This window comes from Ursus maritimus, unplaced genomic scaffold (assembly GCF_017311325.1).
Source record: "Ursus maritimus isolate PB19 unplaced genomic scaffold, ASM1731132v1 scaffold_20, whole genome shotgun sequence".
In the NCBI taxonomy this organism is placed as follows: Eukaryota; Metazoa; Chordata; class Mammalia; order Carnivora; family Ursidae; genus Ursus; species Ursus maritimus.
The window spans coordinates 9574329-9599180 of record NW_024424453.1 but is presented as its reverse complement, the minus strand read 5'-3'; the positions used below and the strand labels follow the sequence as shown (position 1 = coordinate 9599180).

General features: G+C 36.5%; 1 protein-coding gene across 1 annotated transcript; it reads right to left on the bottom strand.

The window, feature by feature from the left end:
* Nucleotides 1–24006, bottom strand: SLC33A1 (solute carrier family 33 member 1). The gene is given in 8 exon segments (XM_040636644.1): nt 1–294; nt 1651–1846; nt 3115–3163; nt 3165–3322; nt 5549–5666; nt 5937–6121; nt 10132–10322; nt 22786–24006. Coding segments are annotated over 7 exon segments (1644 nt in total). The 5' UTR covers nt 23561–24006; the 3' UTR covers nt 1–294; nt 1651–1678.
* Nucleotides 24007–24852: the final 846 nt, after the last annotated feature.

Genomic DNA, 24852 nt, shown 5'->3' with positions numbered 1-24852 from the left:
TGAGAGTAAGTGGGTTTTTTTCTTTATTCAAGTAAACATTTTGATTATAATACATGATAATGGACAACCCATGTGACAAAGTATGGTAGAATGGGTTGGTGTAGCTTCCTTGTTTCTAGGAGGATTTTCCAGGAGAATCTTCAGGATCTGACATCGATGCCCAAAACTGGCTTTCCAATGGCAATGCATGAGTTCTAGAGAACTGCCTCTATCTTTCTTCAGATGCTGAGTGCCATTTTCTCCCACCCATTTTATCCTCCATTACTTATATAAAATCCCACTCTAAAATTCAACCTATGTTATAAAATTAACAAAATCAAAAATTAGTATATCTTTTCCCACAAGGATAAAATTAAGTCAGACTCAACTTAATCTTTCTTTTTCTATAACTTTGGAAGGATTTACATAATCTCTAAAGAGAGTAATATACAAAACAAAATATGCAAAGAACCTTATTACTGGGTGTACTTAATATGTTGGGAATTGCTAAAGTATTCAAAAGCTTAATTTTCCTGGGATAGCAATCCTCCACCAGACATTACAGTATACAAAGAGAAGGTTGTGTTCTAATAAGTGGAAATACAGTACCTGATTTCATATAAAGTAACTGTGAGATCTTTTCTCACTAGTAAAGTGCTTAATTAAGAAACATTCTTCCACAACATAATTTAACTTGTCAAAGGCACAAAACTGTCTTTGTCTCTCTCCCTCTAAGCATTAGTCTTTAAAATTATGGTATTACTCATTTAGATTTTATTTAATCGAAAAGCTTTACTGTTCTTTTTCTCTCAGTAATAAAAAAAAAAAACTGCTTGAAGAAAAACATTTTTTATTTTCAAAACTTTGCCATGAACATACATACAACACTAAATTAGATCCCTTCATGAGCTGTCTGTATGCCATGAAGCGTTTATGACAAAAACATATGTAAGCTTTAGGGTAAAAGTTAACAAGGAATCAGAATATCTTCCAAAAAAAGGGGGACAGGGGAATCATTACATTAAAAATCGTAGCTTTCATTTTATAAAAAATAGTTTGAATAATCTTCTTATAAATCTTTAATGCTTACAAAAGCAGGAAATACATTTAAAATAGTCTTTTTAACACAGATTCATTAGTACAATGTGGTTATGGTCAGAAAAATAACAACTAAAGTGGCATTTCAGTAGTCTCCATTCTCTTCTCAGCAAATTCCACATAGAATTTAACCAATTTGCAATTCAAAATAAGATTTAACTGCCAATAAAGCCAGACTAGTTGTAACTAGTACCTGAATATCAAGCTCTGTTCCATTTAATATATTGTACCAAAATTTTAAACACAGCTCAATGATAGGTACTGTTCACAATACTTGACCGCATGGTTACCACTCATGACTACTGCACTGCAGGTTAAAACATACTTTAGTCAGTAAATTAAAAAGATATAAATTAAATAACAAGACCAGAAAACTTGTTTTAGAACCAATTTCCTGACCTTAAGTAAACTTCAAATACACTGACAAGGCAAGGAAAATATAATCAACTATACAGGGAGTCTCTATTTTTTAATCATTTGGCATTTTATATTAATAATTTTCTTGTTTAAAATATTATTTTATACTCCTGCACTGATTATCATAGCTGTCTGAATTAAAATGAAACTAGTTACCTTCCTAGAATGTCCAGTAGTGAATGCGTTAGTTGTTTCTTTTGCACTTCCACGAAGATGGTCCTTCATCCTGTAATTTTTTCAATTTTGGACCAAGAAAGAACCACCAACCAAATCCAATAAAAACACAAATGACGGATTCTACATAATAACCATCCAGCGCTGTAACACATGAGCCACCAAGCTTTTTGCAAAGCTGTAAAAATAAAATTATAATAAATACTTCACAATTTCAAAATGGCAGTATTCATCAATTTAGATGTTTCTACTTCATAATTTAAGGGATTAATAAAAAAATATTTTTGGAAGGTATTTTATTTTTTATTTATTATTATTATTATTTTTTTGAAGTAGTCCAGCATGGGTCTTGAACTCACAACCCAGAGACCAAGAGGTCAAATATCACTATGATACTTGGTGTCTACCAACTGAGCCAACCAGGCTCCTGTCAAAATGTATTTTTGTTAAATCATTTCAACATTTCATTCACTTCAATGGTGAAATATGCTAATATATCTTAATCTCTCTAATGCTACTAACAGGATTGAAAACATTTTTCAGATCTTGCTGTAAACAATACTCATTTTCCATTCTTAAGATAAAGCTTTTCATATTCGGGAAATGTGAAGAAATTTCCAATGAATCTACTCGAGAAGTGGGCTAATGTTAATTTGAAATAATTTAACAATAGACTGCTAACCATTCAGGGTTAGCTACAATTGTTACACAAATAGTCAATGGAATTTCCCTTTTTCTATCATTACAAAACTTAGCTATTAATTACGCACTTATTAAGTACCCATTGTATAGGATCCTCAAGGTAAAGGGGAGAGAGACTGCTCTTCCCTTGTTGAGAAGCATCTTCAAGTGAGCTACTCTTACTGATTTGAGTGTTATAACCCTAAGTTCTGACAGGAAAAAGAAATACACAGAGATTTCTACACTAGAAATTATGGGGGGCACCTGGGTGGCTCAGTTGGTTAAGCATCTGCCTTCAGCTCAGGTATGATCCCAGGGTCCTGAGATTGAGCCCCACATTGGGCTCCCTGCTCAGCAGGGAGTCTGCTTCTCCCTCTCCTGCTCCCCCTGCTTGTGCTCTTTCTCATCAAATAAGTAAATAAACTCTTAAAAAAAAAGAAGAAACTACAGGCAGATATGATTTTTTAAAAAGATATAGTACTTCTAGAGGCAAAATAAGAAAATTAATCTCTCTCTTTTTAAGATTTTATTTTTTAAGTAATTTCCACACCCAACGTGGGTCTCTAACTTACACCCCCCAGGATCAAGAGTGGCATGCTCCACAGACTTAACCAGTCAGGTTCCCCTGAAAATTAATATCTTTTTTTTTTAAGAAGATTTTATTGATTTACTTGTCAGAGAGAGAGAGAAAGCACAAAGCAGGGGCAGCAGCAGGCAGAGCAGGCAGAGGACGCAGAGTAATAAATAAAATTACGACACACTTACCTCAACAGCATCAGGTGTTCGACAATTCTGGTTTGATGCTCCTACACACNGTGAGGGGATCTACTAGCCAAAGAGCTACTGTAGAAGGCCAGTTTCCTCCCAGATTGGACACAGTATTTAATAGGGTCATATATGTTCCTCCAATAAGTGGATCACTAACCTTCGCATTGAAAGCCATTATGGAAACATACATGCTGTACAATGTAACCTACAAGGAAAATGTAAAACATCTTTAGCATAATTAGGCCTTATAAAAAAGAGTCTGAATTAAGAACATCAAAATCATAAATCTGAAAATTAATTTTCATGACCCTTATTAAAATCAAGTCAACAAAGATTTACTGAGCACCTACTATTGGCCAGACCAGATCATGGCAATAAAAAGATGAATAAGACACAGTCTCTCTGTGCCCTTGAAGAATTTATTCTAAGCTGGGAAAATAATTATGATGAAATGCAGTAAGTATTGTAAGTAGAAGTACACACACTGTGCTACTGGGGCCTAAACAAATGAGAGATTAATTCTACAATAAGTAGTCAAGGAAAGCTCGATAGAGAAAATGACAAACAGGGTAGCACTGAAGGATGCATACAGCAATTAGCAAAATCCCATGTTTGTACTGTCCCTAAATAACCCTGTGTGTATATTTGTAAGTATATATGTGAATGAATATATAATTGTATGTATTTTTTTCTTTTACATATATAGAAGAAAGATAACATTTAGAATTAACCCTCCATTTAGAAACATGGAAACAAACCAGGTTTCCAAAATAGCTTTCCTTTGAATACTATTCCATGGGGCGTTCATAGAAAAGGTATTCCAGAGTCAAAAAAGACTGAGAAACACTAAGTTACATAAAAAATGAACAGGTCCCTTTCACCATAGGCCTCTGAAAGCCTTTAGGATACAAACTCCTTAAAGACAGGGATTTTGGCATGATTTATTCAGTTATATTTTAGCACTTAGAATGGTTTCTGGCATGAAATAGGTGTCCAATTAATATTTGTTGATGATTAAGATGCTACATAAAGAGGGGTTATGTCAGGTATCATCTCTCAAATTTACTTGGCCTTGTACAGTTTTTCCCAGAAAGTGTCTGGCTGTCTGAGCATCAATGGCTACACTTTTTTTTTTTTTTTTTAAGATTTTATTTATTCATTTCAGACAGAGAGATACAGAGAGAGAGAGCATGAGCAGGGGAGAGGCAGAGGGAGACGGAAAAGCAGACTCCCCGCTGAGCCGGGATCCCAACATGGGGCTCAATCCCAGGACCTGGAGATCATGACCTGAGCCAAAGGCAGACTCTTAACCGTCTGAGCCACCCAGGTGCCCCAATGGCTACACTTTAGAAAATTTTCTAATCGAATCCAAAGCCAAAGAAATGATTTTTGGACTACTACAATGTAGTTTTCCTTTACTTACACAGATAATGATACATTTATTGAGTTAAAGCACTTCTTTAAACATACAATTAGTTGGACAGATCCATTATGGAGTTCTCCCAAATGATATAACTGTATATAAAAAATCATTGAGATTACTTGGTAGCCACATTTTTAGGTTTCGGTTAAAAACAAGTGAGGAATTTGTAATTATAACTTTTAAAGAGTTTAAACTAGGTTCCATAGAAAAATCCAAAGTGACTCTTAAATCCACATTTGTAATAACTGCACTGAAGTCCCAAAGTTTACTGCTAGGCGTCTACAAGTTTACTTGAATCACTTGCCCCCAGAACACAACCCCATTCTGCAAGAGCAGCTTAGATGAGGCTAGGGATTACAAACACAGCTAACAAAGAAAGAGAGAGCAGATTAACACACAACTTTCAAAATCAAAATTCTGTTCAGTTTGTCTCATAAATCTTGAAATGTTATCTTTCTTCTATATATGTACAGAATATGTATATGTATATATACGTGCATATATATTTGTGTGTGTGTATGTATATATATATATATATATACACACACACACATAATATGTATGTATTATTTACAAAGAGTGAGTCATAACTTTCAGTACAGAATGTAAACCAAAAACCTGGGATCTGTCGCCCAGTAGCCATCATTATTTCTCAAGACTTTCAGAAAGAAAAGGCATCTGGAATAGAAGGAATAAAGAACCCAAGTCTAGGGATGGACTGAGGAACACTTAGAAAGGGTAGAATTACTAGCTTTGGAATTAATTCTGTAATATAACAAATACTGGTTGAATGAACAAAGTAAATGAAATGAAAAAACTCTCTACAAATAGAGCTCAATAAATCAAAAGCCACAAAGTTTTAAAGTTCATTGTCAAACAATTTCTTCAGTGTCAGACTCATGCTTAAATCTTAAAATTTATTATCATTATTTCAAGGCAATTGTAGAAAAATGTTTTCTTTATTTTCCAAAACCGGTTTACTCCCCAAGAAAACCACAGCAAGCTTACCTGATGTAACGCATAACTCAGCAGCACTATGATATAGTAATATATAGGGAATCCTCCTTGATGTTCTACTTTGGGAGTCCACCAAACTAGTAGAGCATATTCTAATCCAAGCAATAATCTATAGAAAAAGAAACATGGAGCTGACTTCCACTTTAGGTTAAAAAATAACAAAAACAGAAATCTGTATGTCTACTATGTGAAAAAAGCCTGTTATTTAAAACCTGTTAGGAGGTTAAAAAGAGATTAAAGTACACATAAATGATACTGCAGTTAAAGATGCTTTTCAAGTCTTTTTCCACATATATACTTTACACACAGATATTGGTGATATTGATGAATGTTCCTCATTTAACCTTTCTTATTTAGTAAGGTTTTATTTCATTTTTACCTGTAGGGCATGGCTTTGTAAAATATGTTTAGTGGCTGGGGACCTGCAGTGTATTTGCTGATAATCAGAGGCAATATTATCTGCAAAGGAACCATTGGAACTGCCAATAAGGCTAAATGTTCTTTCGGTACTCCTTCTTCTACCAATTTCAGTCCTGTTACTGCATCTGCTGCTGAAAAACCAATCTGCAATATAAAAACAAAAAAATATTTTAATTTGTGATTTACAAAATATTTTCCCCAAGCATATGTAAGTTCTCCAAAAACCTCAATCTCATTATTGATTTACAGCAGTTACAAGTAAATATATTATTCTATCTGGTATAACAATTAAGTTACAGAAGGCATACTTTGTCCTATGGTCTACTGACAATATTCAGTGAAAACAACTGAAAATTCAGCACTTTTAGGAACTGCAGATGGCTGTAATTACAACTAAATTTCCATTTCAAAAAGTTCAATCTCTTACAATAAACAGTATTCAAATCCGAACTTACTGATTTCTATGTTTTAAGTTTTAAAAAGTCTTTAATTGACTACAAATAAAATCTGGTTAAAATGAAGCATCACTGCCACATATACACCTCTTTAATGAATTTGATCATAATAAAATTTCCAAAAGTCATCTAACATTTCAAAAGTAATTTTGAGAAAACATTCTATCTAAAGGGTTAAATAAAATGAAGGGGAATAAAGATTGTAGTTTAATTTTTAAAAACAAATAAAAAAGAAGACGCTAAAAGTAGTGAACAAAAGTTTGGGGTGAAATAAGGTATTTAGAGAGTCTCAAAGTATCTCTCCATAAATTAGTTTTTAATTACAAAAGGAAAAATAGTAACTTTACAATGGGTTAACAAAGTAATCAAAGTTAACAACAGTTAGTGGAATAAAGGGACATGATAAGGCTCTTCATAGAATTCCCCAAAGTCATCACTATATTACTTGGGTGATTACTATATTTCTGACACATTTGCATAACCTGAACTTAAACACAAAGAAACATCAGACACACAAAAATGGAAGGCCATTCTACAGAAAAATTTAAAACATCCAGGTCATGAAGGACAAAAAAAGGCTGATACCCACTAAATCTAACATGTGATTCTGGACTGGATCCCTGACCGGGGGGAAGAGTAAAGTTATACAGGCTGTTACTGGGACAACTGGTGAAATCTGGGTATAGACTGATTAGATAATAGTATTGATCAATTTAAATTCCTTAATTTTTTATTAAGTTGTGGCTTGGAAAAGAAAACTCTTGTTCTTAGGAAATATATGCTCAAGGTAATTTATGGATAAAGGGGCACAATACATACAAATTACTCTAATATTTCAGAAGAAATATGTAATAGAGCACAAATCTACAGAATACAGAAAGTGAAACTGTTAACAATTAGAGAATTTGGATAATGACATATGGGAATTCTTTCAACTATATAAGCACATTTTCTATAAGTGTGAAACTATATTAAAAAAACATTCTTTAAAGGAATGCTAATAGTATGTACTTCTTGGAATGGAGCCAAAGGGCAAATTTCACCATAGAAAAATTAAAGGCCAAAGATATTTTACTTAAATCCATGAAAGAATTTCACTACTATTTCACCCATTTTCTTTGTAAAAATTAGATATACAAATTGACTTCAAGATTTACTTTATCTTAGAAGTGTTATAGTAGGAGATATTTGTAGTACATATAATCTAACACCCAGGATATATAAAAATTCTATAAATTAAAAAAAAAGGCAGCTCTAGATATTTAAATGACCAATAACCATATGAAAAGATGCTCAACCTCTTTAATCATCAGGGAAATGCAAATTATAACCATAATGAGATGCCACTATACACCTACCAGAAAGGCTATATTTGAAAGGACAGTATATGTCTTTGCAAGGCTGTGAAGCAATTGGAACTCTCTTACACTGCTGGCAGTAGGGAAAATGGAAACAACCACTTTGGAAAAGTGTGTGGCAGTATCCACTAAAGCACTGATCACCCAGCAATTCTATTCCTAGGTATTTACCCATCAGAAATGTGCATTCATGTTCACCAAAATAATGCACGTGAATATTTATAGCAGCACTATTCATAATAGTCCAAAAGTAGAAATAACTAAACATTTGTTGATAGAATGCATAAATTATAGCATATTTATAGAGTGGAATATTATAAGCAACGAGATGAACAAAACTATTGCCATAAATAACAATATGGATAAATTATACAAATATAATGTTAAGTGAAGGAATATAAGAGCCAGACATAAAAATGCATACTGGATATTCCATTTATTATAAAACTCAAAAGCAGAGAAAACTAACCTATGACATTAAAAGTTAGGAGAGATGTTACTTTTGGCGAGGTTTATTTTAAAAGGGGGACATTAGATTCTAGATTCTGTAACTGAAGCACCTCCTTATAGAATGCTATCAACAGTGCAATTGTAATCTTTTAAAAAGCAGTTTAGCGATCATATTCACTGACCCACTAATTGCCTATTTAAGAATCTACTGAAAGGAAATACACAAAAATATTCACTAGTGCATTTTTTTTTTTTAAAGATTTTATTTATTTATTTGACAGAGATAGAGACAGCCAGAGAGAGAGGGAACACAAGCAGGGGGAGTGGGAGAGGAAGAAGCAGGCTCATAGCGGAAGAGCCTGATGTGGGGCTCGATCCCATAACACCGGGATCACGCCCTGAGCCGAAGGCAGACGCTTAACCGCTGTGCCACCCAGGCGCCCCTCACTAGTGTATTTTTGTAATTAAAAAACATAAGCAAATTAAATATACAACAGAAAAATGAGTAAATTATAGTAAATCTATACACTGTGACAATTATATAGCTCTTAAAGTCTCTTTTCTTTTTTAAACAGGCTCCACACCCAGTGTGGAGCCCAATGTGGGGCTTGAACTTATGACCCTGAGATGGAGACCTGAGGTGAAATCAAGACTTAGGCACTTAACTGACTGAGCCATGCAGGTGCCCCTAAAAAGCACGTTTCCAAAAATTATTAATGATAAGGAATATGGAGTAATAAGACAAAAATGAGATAAAAATTATATATGGTATGATCCAATTCCACTTTTATTTATATATCTGTATATATATAAATACATATTAATATTAATTTGTTGATTATAACTTATTAATTATATTTATATATATAAAGCACTTTATATATATATATACACACACTCACACACACACACATAACATGCACACACACACAGGGGAAAAAGAGGGCTGGAAGGAAATATACCAAAAGTGTTACCAATGATTACGTTTAAATGATACAATAATTCGAAAATACTACTATCTTCCTTGAGCCCTTCATTACTTCCTAATGTTGAATCTTAAGTTCTTTAAGTTTAACCTTCTCAATGTTTCTTTAAAATGTAACCCTCCTTATCATTAGAGAGGAAGAAAAATTCACTATTTCAAAAACGAGGCTCCAATTTTTACCAATTTTTACTTCAGGGTTGTCAAAAGATAGCTGTAAATTGTTTATAAAGACAGCTTTAGATATATAATATGAAACTCTATAACAGATTTTAGATTTTAGGAATATTAATTCTAACACTAGCAATATCTTACTATAACAAAATATACTTACCTTTCCTCTAGCATAATGTCTTTAAAATGTTTTTGGACTATAGAGTTGGGACATTTTTTTTTTTTTAATTGGGACATCTTAATACAGAAAACATAAAGAATAAAATAAAAGTTACCAAAATCCCCATTTATTTATGGTATATTTCTTTCCAACATTAAAAAAAGTAAGTCAACTAATTTTTAAATAGACTTCTAAAACATATATTTCCGTATCTTCGTAAATCACTATCTAAGTAAATAATTATACCTCTGACATTAAATGTACACTCATTATAACAGTAGGGAGCTGTTTTTTTCAAGGCATTCATTTCCATACCAGACATTAATATCATTCATTAAATAAAATTTCACATTATTAAAAGCACTTCAAATTTGCTTAATTCTTTTCAAGACTCCAAGACGTTTAGGTTACTTTGAAATCAGATTTGATATCACCACACCTTTTAAAACAAACTTGATAAACAGAAAATTCTGTTTTTTATTGTTACACTCTAATAGTAGTGGAAAAGGCAATGAAGTATTCCATGATATTGGTAATTATAGCAGGGTGGTACATTCGCTTTATAATTCTCTTACCTTTGCAGTTAGAATCAGAAGGCAAAATGTCAGAACTGCTGGCATTTTTATAATTGCAAAAAGCAACTTGTAAGTATCTGTGATTCCTTGGGTTTCTTCTTTTCCTACGGATACTTCTTTGTTTTCTTTTTTCAGAAGAGCAACTAGAGTTGTTGTTATCAAAAACACAGTTCCCCAGAAAAAAAGGAAATCTGAAATTAAAAATGTTAACATCTATAACTAACTTTTGAAATGACATATTTGCATTGATACTAAATTTTGTATACAACTTTTCTTCCACTAAATCTGTTAAAAAATCAACACTTAGGTGCCTATCATGTTCAAGGCAACATAACAAGCATACTAGATGAACAAGATAGTCCTGCCTCTGTTAAACATATATTACATAGACCAAAATAGACAGGGATACTTAACGAGGAAAAAGAAAAGGAATACAGACATTTGTGGGCTGAATGAAACAAGTCTGTTGTGTCATTTTCTTCACGGAAAGTGCTAGGGTGACAGATGATTTTCATACCCCATAAGATCTATCAGTCATACTTTTTCTTTAAGGTTTGTTTGTTTAAGTAATCTCTACACCCAACGTAGGACTCAAACTCACAACCCTTAGATCAAGAGTCGCATGCTCTTCTCCATCAATCATATTTCTTAAGCACATATGCCATTTCAGTTCTTTATTAAATTATAACTTAGACAACAAACATGCTCATTTATATTAGATCTTCCAACTTTTATTTTTAAACTTTTTAATGTTTTTAATCTGTTTAGAATAGGCTTCAATAGTGTGACACAGATGGAATTCCCTCATACTTGTACATGCACAGTGGAGACACATGAGAAGTACTGTTTTGGGTTGTTTCAGTGAAATAGAGCTTGGCCATTAGCCATTTTTTTGAACAAATTAAGCACAGGGAGTGAATAATGTTCTGAAAGACTCCGTGCAATAATGAAAAATAATAGTAATATTAGAGGCACCATTTATTGAGTATATATCATGTTCATAAGTGTGCTAAGCATTTTACATATGCATATCTCCTCTACTACAACAGTCCAATAGATTAGGTTAATACTAAGCCCCAATTTACAGATAAAGAAATAGGCTTAGGTTACATTGCCTGAAGCTACATTCTAAATCAGTGGTAAAATTGTGATTTCACACCTTTATACAACTAATTTCAAAACCTATATCTCCTTAACCACCCGAGAAATGCATCTTAGTTTACCACTACAAGGCTTACTGGATAACCCTGTTTTAGTTTCTTCATCTGTAAAATAAGAGGACTTGGCTAGAAAATCCCAGATGCTTGCTACTTCTAACATTCTAGAATTGTACTCAGTTTTATATGCGTTTACTTTTCATTCTACTGCTCATGTAGCACGACTAACTGTTCATGGAGCCTATTCACCTCTTTTCAAAAACAAGTACAGCAAGCATTCTACAGTCGGGGTTTTTCCTTTGTATTTAGTCTTGCTCTGCTGCTGCGCTAACTCAAGCTAACTGCTGTGTTCACTACAGCTTGAATCTCACTTACGATGGAGGTAAATGGAGTTATTTGTTTAGACCAACTTCACCTTACTAATTCTTTTTAGATTTTATTTTAAAGTAAGCTCTACACTCAACATGAGGCTTGAGCTTACAACCCCAAGATCAAGAGTTGCACGCTCTACCAAATGAGTCAGCCAGACGCCCCTCACCTTACTATTTAAACGCTTCTTTTTTGTGTTATTCATAGCAAACATGTGAGATAGGCAAAGCAGGTATTATTACTATGTAGGTAGACATAGGAAAAGAAGCTCAGAATATTTGAATCTTTGCCAAAGGTCAAATAATTAAGAGGCAGAATTTGAACCTAAATCTTCTGAATTTGGGTTTCATATTCTTTCCATTATTTCATATTGCCTATATAATGATTTTTTTAAGTTAATGTTGAAATAAGAATCTACTGGAATTGGCTAATTATTTAGTCTCCACAAGCCTAATCAAAACCAAGTCTCTGCTATTCAAATTATGCAAATTAAAGAAGCTCAAAGTCTTTAAACATATATGGAAATTTATATTCTGGAGTGAATTCTTTTCTCTACCATGATAAATCTAGAATTAATTTTATTTATTTTTTAAATATAATTTTAGTTATGAAAAGAAAAACATGAACCATTCTTAAACACAAAGGTATCCATTTCAAAAAATGCAGTAATATATACAAGTCTTATGCTTAAGTTTCATCAAAATAACATAATTTCTCGTTTATGTTAATGTAGTGTTTTACAATCTGGTTCAAAAAGAACAAACAACAATTTAAGATCATTCTTTTGGGGCGCCTGGGTGGCTCAGTCGGTTAAGCATCTGTCTTCGGCTCAGGTCATGACCTCAAGGTCCTGGGATTGAGCCCCACATCGGGCTCCTTGCTTAGCGGGGAGCCTGCTTCTCCCTCTCCCTTCCCTCCCCCTACTCGTGCTTGCTCTCTCTCTCTCAAATAAATAAATAAAATCTTAAAAAAAAAAAAAAAGATTATTCTCTTGGGACACTTGGGTGGCTCAGACAGTTGAGTGTCTGCATTCTGCTCAGGTCATGATCCCAAGGTCCTGGGATCGAGTCCTACATCCGGCTCCTTGCTCAGCCAGGAGCCTGCTTCTCCCTCTGCTTGCCATTCCCCCTGCTTGTGCTCTCACTCCTGCTTTCTGACGAATAAATAAAATATTTAAAAAAAAAAAAAAAGATCATTTTTTTAAGTGAGGCTACTTTTCATTATTTTTGCATTCTAAATTCTGTGAAATGTCACAAATAACGACTTGTTTACAATATTTCATCTACAATACTATTCTCATTCAGAAAATTTTTGTTCATCATTTGGTTTAAATTAGCAATTTAATATACCCTGAGGGGCACCTGGGTGGCTCAGTCAGTTAAGAGTCTGACTCCCAATCTCAGCTCAAGTCTCAATCTCAGGTCTTAAATTTAAGCTTGGTGTTGGGCTCCACACTCGGCATAGAGCCTACTTTAAAAAAAGAAAAAAAAGAAATAAAAAAAACTAAAAAAACCCCCACACAAAACCTATGCTACTTTCACTGTCACTAGAAATTTCAATTAATGGTCTCTAATTAAATGTTAAGTGAAAATTAATTAAAAATTCTTTAATTTTTATTTTAAGTTATATACTACTTCAAGAGTTCCAGTTCACTAAGCAAAACACCTTTAAGTTTGCTTAGTATATTCTCCGAATTTTCATGAACAAAATCTCCATCTACAATCTAAACTCCAATACCAGGAGAAAAACATAAGAACAAGTTAAACAGGTTTCAATACTGTTTGCAGATAAGATTATTTCTAATTTCTTTTTGCTCTTTGGATAAAATAACATTACACGTAAAAGAAGGAAGGAGTGACAATGCATCACTTCAGAGCCCCAGTTCAAAGGCTTTCCCAATAGCCCACACAGAGAGAAGAATGAAGCTAATAGCTCAGAAAAAGAGGCTTAGCCACTGCCAGAAAATATATTAATAAGTTTTATGAACACAATTACCATAAATAGTAATAATCTTCAGACTACTGGCTATTATTTTTTAACACTGCTTTGATGCTAGAGAACTCCACAGTCTATTATACCAACCACTGTAAAGATATCATTACCAAAAATGATCTAAGTATTTCACTACTAACATTTTGGTGAATTTTGACTTATTGTTTCATCTGTAAAAGCAATATGATGTGTGTGTATATATATATATATATATATATATATGATTAAGACATCAAAGCTGATATGCAAGTTTCATAAACATGATTTTTGGACAAAGACCATAGGTCAAACTAAATATACATAAGTGCCTACTAGATCTTATCTAGTGCTCCCATGAATGCAAAATTTAAGAGCATGTGCCAATTCACCAGTAACTAAGAAGGATATAATAGCTAGCACCTGAGTGCCTATTGTGCCAAGCAAAACACAGGACAGTGCAATAAATCTCACTCTCCAAGACAAGTATTATTCCTAACTTTATACACAATGAAACAGTACTACAGTTCACAAAGTGCCAGAGGTGGGTCTAAACTCAGATCTGATCCTAAAGCAATGATGTTTTCCATTTTACTACCCAGATGCTCAGATACACCTATCCACAACAAGTAGGCTCTCTTTCCTGTCAACCAGATATACCTGAGAAGACACCCATTTTAGCTCCAACCACAAAGTCTGGAACTTAGATACTTCGGCATACTTATACTCCCCTTCCCGACTTCCATCTCCCTGTATGGTAGTATGGCAAAGGGTATGCAAACCCACAGGATAAATAAACATGGTGCATCTTCCCAAAGAGTTCATTTTACTGAATAGTTTAGAGGGAAGCCTTTTTAATGAAAAAAATATATATATACATTACAGGGAAGGCAAAATTTCCAAGAATTTTTTAAGGTAAAACATCAGACTTCAAAAAGCTTTCATGCTTTCAAGGCTTTGGACTAGGTCCCCAGAACCTTTGGACTAGGTGTAGGCTCACTGTCTGTCACCATCAGAAGAGACGAAGATTAAGAAGCATTGTCTGACATCCTTAGCTCAGATCAAATTCTCTCTCCCTGGAACTTTCACACTATGGAAATTAACTTTATTTTTTTTTTTATTTTTATTTTTTTTAAAGATTTTATTTATTTATTCGACAGAGATAGAAATAGCCAGCGAGAGAGGGAACACAAGCAGGGGGAGTGGGAGAGGAAGAAGCAGGCTCATAGCAGAAGAGCCTGATGTGGGGCTCGATCCCAGATCGCCGGGATCACGCCCTGAGCCGAAGGCAGACGCTTAACCGCTGTGCCACCCAGGCGCCCCTGGAAATTAACTTTAGTCTTTCAGAAGTCAGTGACAGGAAAGCAAACTTTCAGTTTGTTCTAAATGTCAGGCCTTCCTTTTACCTTCTTGCTTTTGGCACAGCAATCTATTTCACAAGTTAGAACATGAAGGGACTTTAGACATCCATTATCCAGCCCGACACTCTCACTTTCACAGTGGAGGAAACTGAAATAGAAATAGCGTGACTGGCCCTGGGACACTGGCTGAGTCTTAACAGAAACAGGCTTTTCTGTGCCACAAATCTTTCTCTGAAGCATTTATTCAAAATATCAATGCTGTTGTACAGCCCTCCCAGAAAATGCTATCTGACTATATACTATATATATTCATTTCTGATTTGGGGATTAGGATGTTAAAAGATAGCATATAACACAAAAATCAAGTAAATATAAACCGAATTTTGAAATCTTCCTAACCCCTTAGGAAGATAAAGCCATGTTTGAGAGCACACACCTTTTCATTAACTCCAACAATGTTAGGCTTTCCTCTGGGTAGAAGAGATTGTTTCTTCAATTAACGACTGGATTAAGCAGCTATTTTACTATTAAGGACCATCTTGTCCCAAAATTTGGGCTCAAACTCAGCCCAAGATGCAAGGTCTAGAAGCCAACAGATTTAGTGCTCCCATCTCATGCTAACTCTGCGCCTCTATCACTGAATGGATGGAAGTGAATCATTCTTTTAATTTTTTAAAATGTGTTCTGTCCAGGGGCACCTGGGTGGCTCAGTCGTTAAGCGTCTGCCTTCAGCTCAGGTCATGATCCCAGCGTTCTGGGATTCAGCCCCGCACTGGGCTCCCTGCTCAGCGGGAAGCCTGCTTCTTCCTCTCCCACTCCCCCTGCTTGTGTTCCCTCTCTCGCTGTCTCTCTGTCAAATAAATAAATAAATAAAATCTAAAAGAAAAAGAAAAAAAACCCCTGAGGCAAAACATTTCCAAACATGGTATTAAAAAAAAAATGTAGCTCTTAAATGTAAGACAATATAAAACAACCAAAACAGACAGAAATCTTTAGGTATGTTGAAATCACCTATTCTGTAGCTTTAACTGATCGCCACTGGACTTCAGCCAGTAAGGACTGTGTTCAAAACTGAGGGGAAAGAATGAAATTTGAAAAAAAAAAATCCTTAGATAACACCAAACCAAGAAATAGAAATGGTGGAAGAGAACTAAAATCTTGTTTTTTGAATATGCACCCCATCCATAAAAAAGTTACATCATGCACACTCATGCATAAATTATATACTTGTGACCTCCTATACAAATATAGTATATACAATGTAAAATATAAACCCCAAATTAAAAAACACAAAGTAATTTTTTAAAAGGATGAATTTAAAGAACACATATAGGGGCACCTGGCTGGCTCAGCTTGTAGAGCATGTGACTATTCATCTCAGGGTTGTGAGTCTGAGTCCTCACTGGGTGGAGAAATTACTTAAAAGTAGAATCTTTAAAAATATATATAAAGAACATGTATAAAAGGCCAGATTTATCCAAGATTGTGTCTTAAAAAAATAGGTGAAATCAGAGGTTTTATATTCTTTATTTCTAATTTTCTAGGAACAGAACATCTCCTTTTATAAGGTAAGTCTATTCTGCTTTCTCAAATTACAGTTTTCAGGAACACTATAAATGAAAGTAGGAGACTGCCTGTAATTAGAGAGGTTCTATGATTCTATCATTGATAAATTTATAATAAAGGCTAATTCAACTAGCCTCTACATAAATTTCAATAAAAGCAGAAGCGAAATTCAGAGTAAAATATATGCCAAATAAAATCAAATAATTTTTTGGTTTAGAGTATATCTTATAAATTGACTTTTCCAAACAAAAGCAATCCCACAGTTCTTTACTGGACAAAGAAAGCACATAGTACCATTTCTCCTTTGTTTTAAAAAGAAAAAAGGCTTTAAGACTTTCTTTTTTGGGGTGTGGGCCCCAGTTTTTAATATCTAATCCTTCCTGAATCTACTAGCTCCAGTATTCCTCTACTTATCTCACTTTACTACTAGGATCCCAATATTTGAAAGTAAATTCAAATTTGCTCCATTTGTGTGTATGGAGATGTAAGATCCACCAGATTTATGAACCTCTTCCGTTCAAGGCAAAGGATAGCTAAATTCAAGGATTTTATATTATATACTTTGTATGATATTTACCCAGAGATTAGCTTTTAAGGTAATGGATTAGGTTTTTTATTTTTATAAAGGCTCCTAAAATTATTATACAGTAAAACTAAGTTTATTTGGCTTACAGTTCTACGAACTTTAACACATGTATAAATTTCAAATCACCACCACCATAATCAAGATACAGAACAATTCCATCACTCCCCAAAACTCCCTCATGCTATCATCCACTTAAACTCACCTTCTTCTCATCCAATCTCTAGCTACTGCCCATCTGTTCTCTACCTCTGTAATTTCACCTTCTGAGAATGCAGGAGACTGTTTTAAGTCTAGATGTACACGCTAAAGAATGTATTACAGACTATTTAAATATAACTGGTCTATCTAGAAATGGGTCAGTTAGTCCTGGCCACATTCTAAATAGCATTTCTGGTCACGCAAAATATACTGAGTCCTGCTTCAGAAAGCACGACAAAGAAACCTATCACTAAGTAAGAAATAATTGGTCCCGCTCTCTTCCTAGTTCTAAGAATATCTTACAAATCCTGTTTTAACTATATTCATTGCCAGTTTGATTAGCTTTTCTTTCACCATCAGTTTTTTCCCCAAATATTTCCTTTTTTTCTGATTGACTCTTATATGTTCATGCCTATCTATATGACAAATTCTTAAGCTCTAATATGTTTAGCTTTCTTCTCCAGTATCAGCCTAACCTGCCCCAACCCAAATACCCTGCTCCTTATTCCAATCACTTCCTCTATTCATTATTGTTATCACTGCTTCTAGAGGAATAGGCCTCAATCACCAGTTCACAGATTGGATCTAGACTAAAGACATATTTCATATAAGTCTAATAAATGTTTTTAAAATTACAAAATAAACAAAAAAGAAAGCTCCAGCTTCTCTTGAATACCAATAAGATTCGGCAATCCTAGGATCCTACTGCCATAAGACAACAATTTATTGAAAATTGAAGCTCCCCACCATTAGATGGGCATGAGTTTTTCAGGTCATCACTGTCCCGTCCAACCCTACAGTCCTGTACCAACTCACTTGATTCATTTATACTGTCCATCTGCTCAGTCCATCATTTTGGTTTGCAAAGTCCCATTATAAATTCCCTGGGAGTAGAGAATTCTCAAATTTTAACACCGATTGCATGGCTAGCACCAAACAGGCACTAAGTGAATAAATGCCACAGGTCACTTAATAAGCAAAACAAAAATATTTTTGTCATTTCTAGGCCATCATTCCAGAAGTGGGCTGATGTTTTTAGGCATCAGCAGTTAAGAGTGCTACTTCCCTCTGGTAGAAAAGCCCAATCAGCACAAATTATATTTTAGGTTTCAAGGTTTTCCTGGAGGTTTTCCCTAGCTTCCTACCAACTGTTGGACACTAGTAGGTCTTTTGTAAAATAAAGTGTGGATACTTTTTGCTTTATGCCATTTTAGCTTACAAGTTTTCTAAGATTGCTCTATATTCAGATAGTGGGGGGAATCCTGTATTTCTACCTCCAACTAGGCACTTGACCTCAGTTTCTTCATCTATAAGAATGAATTGAGATGGCTGGGGTGCTTGGGTGGCTCAGTTGGTTGGGCATCTGACTCTTGATTTGGCTTGGGTCATGATCTCGGGGTCATGGGAACAAGCCCCATGGACAGGCTTCATACTCAGTGGGGAGTCTGCTTGAGATTCTCTCTCTCTCTCCCTCTTCCTCTGCCCCTCCCCTCAGCTTGTGTGCATGCTCACACTCTCTCTCTAAATAAATAAAATCTTTAAAAGAGAAAAGAATGACTTGAGATGGTAACTTGACTTACTGCAGTGACCACTTTGTATTATATACAAAAACTGAATTATGTTGCACACCTGAAACTAATACTGTTATATATTAATTTTACCTCAATTTAAAAAAAAATCAGCTCCCAAAAATACAAATCAGAATCTAAATTATAAAAAAAAAGGAATATATGATCTTTCCAAGTCATAAAACTATGTTCTAATATCTGTGTTATTCAGGGTTACTTTCATCATCTCTTGCAGCTCAAAAGGTTGTCTCTTTTTTCTCCTAAAGATCCTTGAAAACTAAGGGGGTAGGACAGAAAAAGCTCCTTTCTGAGTTCAGGACTGCCTTGGCTCCCTGAAGTACCAAAAAGCCAATCTCTGCATAATCAAGGTTTTGTTTCTAAGGGATTTTTCTCATCTTTTCCTTCACGTTCTAAATTTATTACTTAGATTACTGCTTTCTAAATGGCAAAAACTGTCTTTTCTCAATATAATCCATTTCTATTTATCTGTAACTCAAAACAAAGTGTTAATCAGAGAATATATTTTACAATTCTAAAATATGCCATAATTCATATTTATAATTCATAATTCTGATTTTCTAAACATCTGCATCAGTGTTTTGGCTCTTCTTTTACTACCTAAACAATTTTATTTCCTTCATGATTCTTTCTGTGCTCTTAAAATTCCTAAAAAATGCTGGGTTTTTTTCTTTCTTTTTTTTGTTACACTGCTACTAAGTTCCAGAAAGATAGAAGCTAAAAATATGATATGTACAATCATAAAGAAGAGAATGAGGGGGGTGGGGGAATGGGATATACTGGTGATGGGTAGTAAGGAGGGCAAGTATTGCATGGTGCACTGGGTGTTATACGCAACTAATGAATCATCGAACTTTACATCAGAAACCAGGGATGTACTATATGATGACTAACATAATATAATAAAAAAACATTTTAAAAAAATGTGAAAAGTAAAACCAAGGATCATCAGACATTTCAAACGAATCTACAGGATTAAAGAAACACTAAGCCACAGAGAGGGGAAAAAAATCATCTCAAGTTAAATCTAGAAAAAGAGAACACAACTGCTTGTTTAAAGGGCAGCTATTACTCAACTCCAGCTGACTACTGCCACCAGGAAACTTAGGTTTGTCCTTGCCATATTTTCTGATTTTTTCAAAACAATCCAGAAATCTGTATTTTAAAGTGAAATCTCCCAATTTTAAATGTTGGCACTGAATGGGTCACAGAAAACATGTCTGTAGGCCTTACATGGCTTGCAGACCAGCAGTTTGGAAATTCACAGAAGAACTAAAAACAGTAATATAACTCCAACAGGTAGCAATGAAGTATGCTAAATTCTTATTTTACCTGTTGAGGATTCATTCGAGGCAATAAAGTGGGAAATACAGGAGAGAGAAGTGTAAGGCTCCTGAAAAAAATAGTAGGGGCTAGAAACAAAGCCCAAGAAGACAGGAGAGACAGCAGCACTTCAATTCCAGCACTTCTAATAAAGGAGGATAGCGTATGTGTAGAGAGGTAGAGGTAGTGCAATACCAGATGTGACAGTTTAGTGGGTGGCAAATTTCTCCCATAAAGGGATAGATAATATTTTATGCGTTGCGGGCAATGTAGTCTTTGTTGCAGTGACTCAACTCCTGCCATTGTAAGCACAAAACTAGCCATTGATACAGATGAGTGCCTCCATTCCAATAATACTTCATTTACCAAAAAAGATGCAAGCCAAATTTGGCCTGACTCTTGATTTCAGCTCAGGTCGTGATCTCAGTGACCTGAGGCTGAACCCTGCCTGGGGCTTCACACTCAGCGAGGATCTCTCTCCCCCTCCCTCTGCCTTTCTCCCATTTTGCTCGCTCTCTAAAATAAATGAATGAATGAATAAAATCTTAAAAAAAAATAAAATAAAATAAAGAAGAGAATGAAAACTCGTCAACTCTTAACTTACTAAAATGTTTGAACTAAAAACAGCAGTCTACCACACACAGAAAAAATTAAATTAAATAGTAAGCTACTTTTACAATTTCCTGGAAACAAAGTTCAAATTCCACAGAACAAACAGCTATTCAAAATAACAAATCAGTGTAAATAAAAATCCAATGTAGCACAATTTTGATCTTCCCACTGGGGAACAGTTGTGGCTAAGCAGGATATAATTAACATGGCTCCTGAATGCATAATGACATCCCATGGAATGATGTTTTATCAATCACTCTTGTACTTAGAGAAAGCTGTAATTTACCTAGTTAGTAATTTAGTTTCCACGACCTCTTAAATCTTGACATCTCTTCTGAGGCTTTCCCGTATTAAGTAATACATCATTTCATTAGTCCTTCCTGGTGACATGAACAGTCCCAGTACAAAATGAAAGGATGCATAAAACGCAGTAAGGTGCTAATCTGATGCATTCACAAAATATTTCTAGGCAGAGAATTATCCATAGAGCAGCAGTGGGACCCCCAGAACACTTTGAGACCAATCTATGTAAGTGCAAAGCCGTATCTCTCAACCATTTTCAGCCCCAAACCAATTAAGGAAAAGTATAATTATCATTTCATCAGTAGTAGTGGCTCAATAGCAGTTTGAAGAGGTAGAAAAGGGGGTCCCTTACAGGGCGTGGGGGAACGGAGGAGGTGTGTAAGATTTCAAGAGATGAGTAGTGCAGTTGTGAATCCCTCCACCCTCCACACTCCCCAAATATTACTATATAACCCTCACACTTCCCTCACCACACAACTACCCCTGACATTTACCCTGTCTGGAATCCCCAAGCTAGTACTGGGAAGATGAAAGAAAGCTGCACTGCTTAAATTTCAAGAGAATCACTTAAATTCATCATCATTATCAGAATGAAGAATTCTACCGTATTCCTGATGTTGGTTATTCCCGATATTGCTAATTTTACTTCTGTTTTCTAACTGTTAGGAAAGCTTAAAAAAACAAAAACTCAGAAAACCTTCCAAGGACATATATTTTACTTATTCAGAAAAAGGGGAAATTTTGTAGAACTTACACAAAATTGCTTACCGGATAAACTAAAAAACTCTTTCCCACAGCAATTCAAGAAAATCTTACTAATTGGGTCACAACTTTTCTTTCATCACCATTTCCCAAACCTGGTCCCCACAACTACTGCTTCAGGCACTCTGAACTTGGTAGGTACTGTCCTGTACCTTTTTGTACTTCGCAGCTTCAGTGCACTTCCACCTGGTGTTGTGCATTCTGGAACTCCACTCACCCACTACATGGAATTTTATAATTCAACAAGGTCAAATGTTATCTGCAGTGTGAAGCCCGACTCACAAGCTAGCAACCCTGAGCTCCCTGTAAATGTTCATTTCTCCTATTTCGTGTGGGTTGGACTCTGCTCTATTCATAGGAGGCCCTTAGAATCCTGTCACTTGGCCAACTCATTAATGCTGAATAAATTAACCCTATGCTATTCACCAGAAGGCAAGAAGAGGACTCTTGGTATACCAGTATGGAACTAGAAATCTCAATCCAATAAATGGAAAATGTAAACCACAGGAGTCAGGCTGGATTCATACCTTCACACTAGTCAGACTTTTAAAAAACGTGCATCTATGTATTAAGCAAGTGTCAACAGCTCCCTAGACTGAGAGTTTTGTTTGCCTTCACACAACGTTATTGGATGAGCTGCCTCTCCCTGCTCATTGCAGGGTACTCATCAATTATGACTGCTCTCCTGTACTCATTCTGGCTGAAGCTCATTTTAGCAGAAAACTTAACCTCGGGTAATCTCCCACAAAATACTTTCCAGCAAATTAAATTATGAGATTGCCTCCAACGTCACACGCTCTGTCAAAAGGATTCATAAATGTAACACAAACCTAACCGCATAAAAAACAGTTTAAATACACTACCTGAGAGAGTAACGATTCCCCTGGGTTGAGGCTCAAACCGCAAATATTTGTTACAAAAGTCGGCAGATTCAAGGGCCAAAAACAAAACATTGCCCAAAAAGTAGCCCGCTGTCTGGCCCACTGAATTGCAAGTAGAAGCATAACCCACGTTTTCCCGGGATAACATAGTTAACGCCCAACCGTCCACAGCGATGTCCTGAGTGGCGGCCAGGAATTCAAACAAAAAGAATGTCACAGTGAGAGCAATCACATCGGGGGTTCTGCCATCAGTGTTCCCGAGCAAATGGTCCACTTGAGTGGATAAATATATCATGAACAATCCCAGTATATACTGTGTAGGGACAAGCCAAGATTTGCGACGACCAAAGTTCCTAAAGTAAACTGCATCAACCAACGGGGCCCAGAGCAATTTGAGACTGAAGGGCCAAAAGACGAAACTGAAGAAAGCTTGATCTGTATAGCTAACATTCTTGCTCTGCAAAATGAGTGGGATGCTTCCCGCCAGGCCCAGTGGAATGCCCTGAAGCACGTAAAGAAAAAGCAACAGCAAAATGCTGCTTAATTCGGCCCGGCAGCTCCGTGGGGGTTTTGAGAAGTCACCAGTGCCGGGATCCCGCAGAAGAGCTTCTTTGTCCCCTTCCCCGCCCACCAATTCCTGGTGACTGTCATCCCAGCCGCCTGGCGGCAGAGGACCGCTCTTCATATCCAGAGAGTGATTGAAAGTCCCTGGTCGTCGTTGCCGACTGTTGTCCTTGTGGGAGATGGTGGGTGACATATCAGAGACGATGCAGAGCCCCGTCTGCGGGGTGCCGGGGCTGAGCGTCTTGGATCCGCCTAGTCCCAGGTCCAAGGCTATCGCTCTGGACCAGGGTCTCGATGGTTCTGGGAGGAGGAGGACAGGGCGAGGGGTGGTAAGGGCACTTCTTACAGTGGCCCGGAGAGCTGAGGCCGGGAGCCAGTCCCCTGGCTGGAGGCCCAGGCGATGCCCGGGTAGGTGCCCCTTGGAGCGGCGTCAAAGAGCCTGAAGGAGCCCACCGGGCAGCCGCGCCGGGCTCGGGGCTGGAGGAGAGGGCCGTGGTGCTACGATGAAAACGGGCCCTTGGCTGCGGCGAGACCGAACGGCCAGTCTCCCGACCCACCTCCAGTTCTCGCCGCCACCACTGCAGCAGACAGCACTTTCTCCCCAGGACTCCAGAGAGACCAGATAACTTCCTGCCTCGCGCCTCAGGAAGTGGTCCTAGACTCAAATGAGTCCTGTCCCCGCCTCCAGAGCAAGCCAATCAGAGCATGCTCCCGAGGCCGAGCTCGGAAACAAAGCTTGGTAGGAACCCGCAACTCCGGCGACCGGGACCTCATGGGAGGATTAACGCGGAAGCACCGTACGGCCTGGGCGGGGCGCCGCGCGAGCCCTGGCTCTGTGAGCGCATGCGGCCTTCTGGAAAGCGTGGGCCTCGGTGATTGGGCCTGCGCGGCCACGTGGGGGCTGGTGGAGGCCGCCCCGCGCAGGTGGCCGCGTGGATCACGCCGTACAGCCTCTGGAGGTGGTGGCGGTTGTGGTAGCGTTTGTCGTTAGGCTGGGGAAGGGCAGGGCCCGAACTCGGGGCCAGGAATTGTGTGATGCCCCTGCTTTCGTGGGCCAGACAGAAACGGGGAGTTGAAGGGTTGAAGTTGACGCAATGTCATCAGCAGGCAAGGGTGCCCCCAAAAGGGTAGTAAGAGTGGAGAAGTGCGTGCCTCACAGTGCCTACTTTTTTATGGAACGATTGGAACCGCTTAGAGGTGCTAGGTTTCTCTGTAGTCCGTTTTTTCCAGTGTGGTGGGAGAATTGTAGTGGAACTGGGGTCTGGATAACTAACTCGTTACATTGGGTGGATTGGGATCGTAAGATTCTTTCCATCCCTCTTACTGTTGAGCGACCTAAAAGGTCTTGTAAGAGCCAAATATTAAAATTTTGTTTCATGTTAACTCGATATATATGCAGTATTGAAATGATAAGAGAAAATAACCTTAGGGAGCCAATAGCATTAGTTGTAATGTATAGGAACTAGCTGTAAAGTTGTATATATA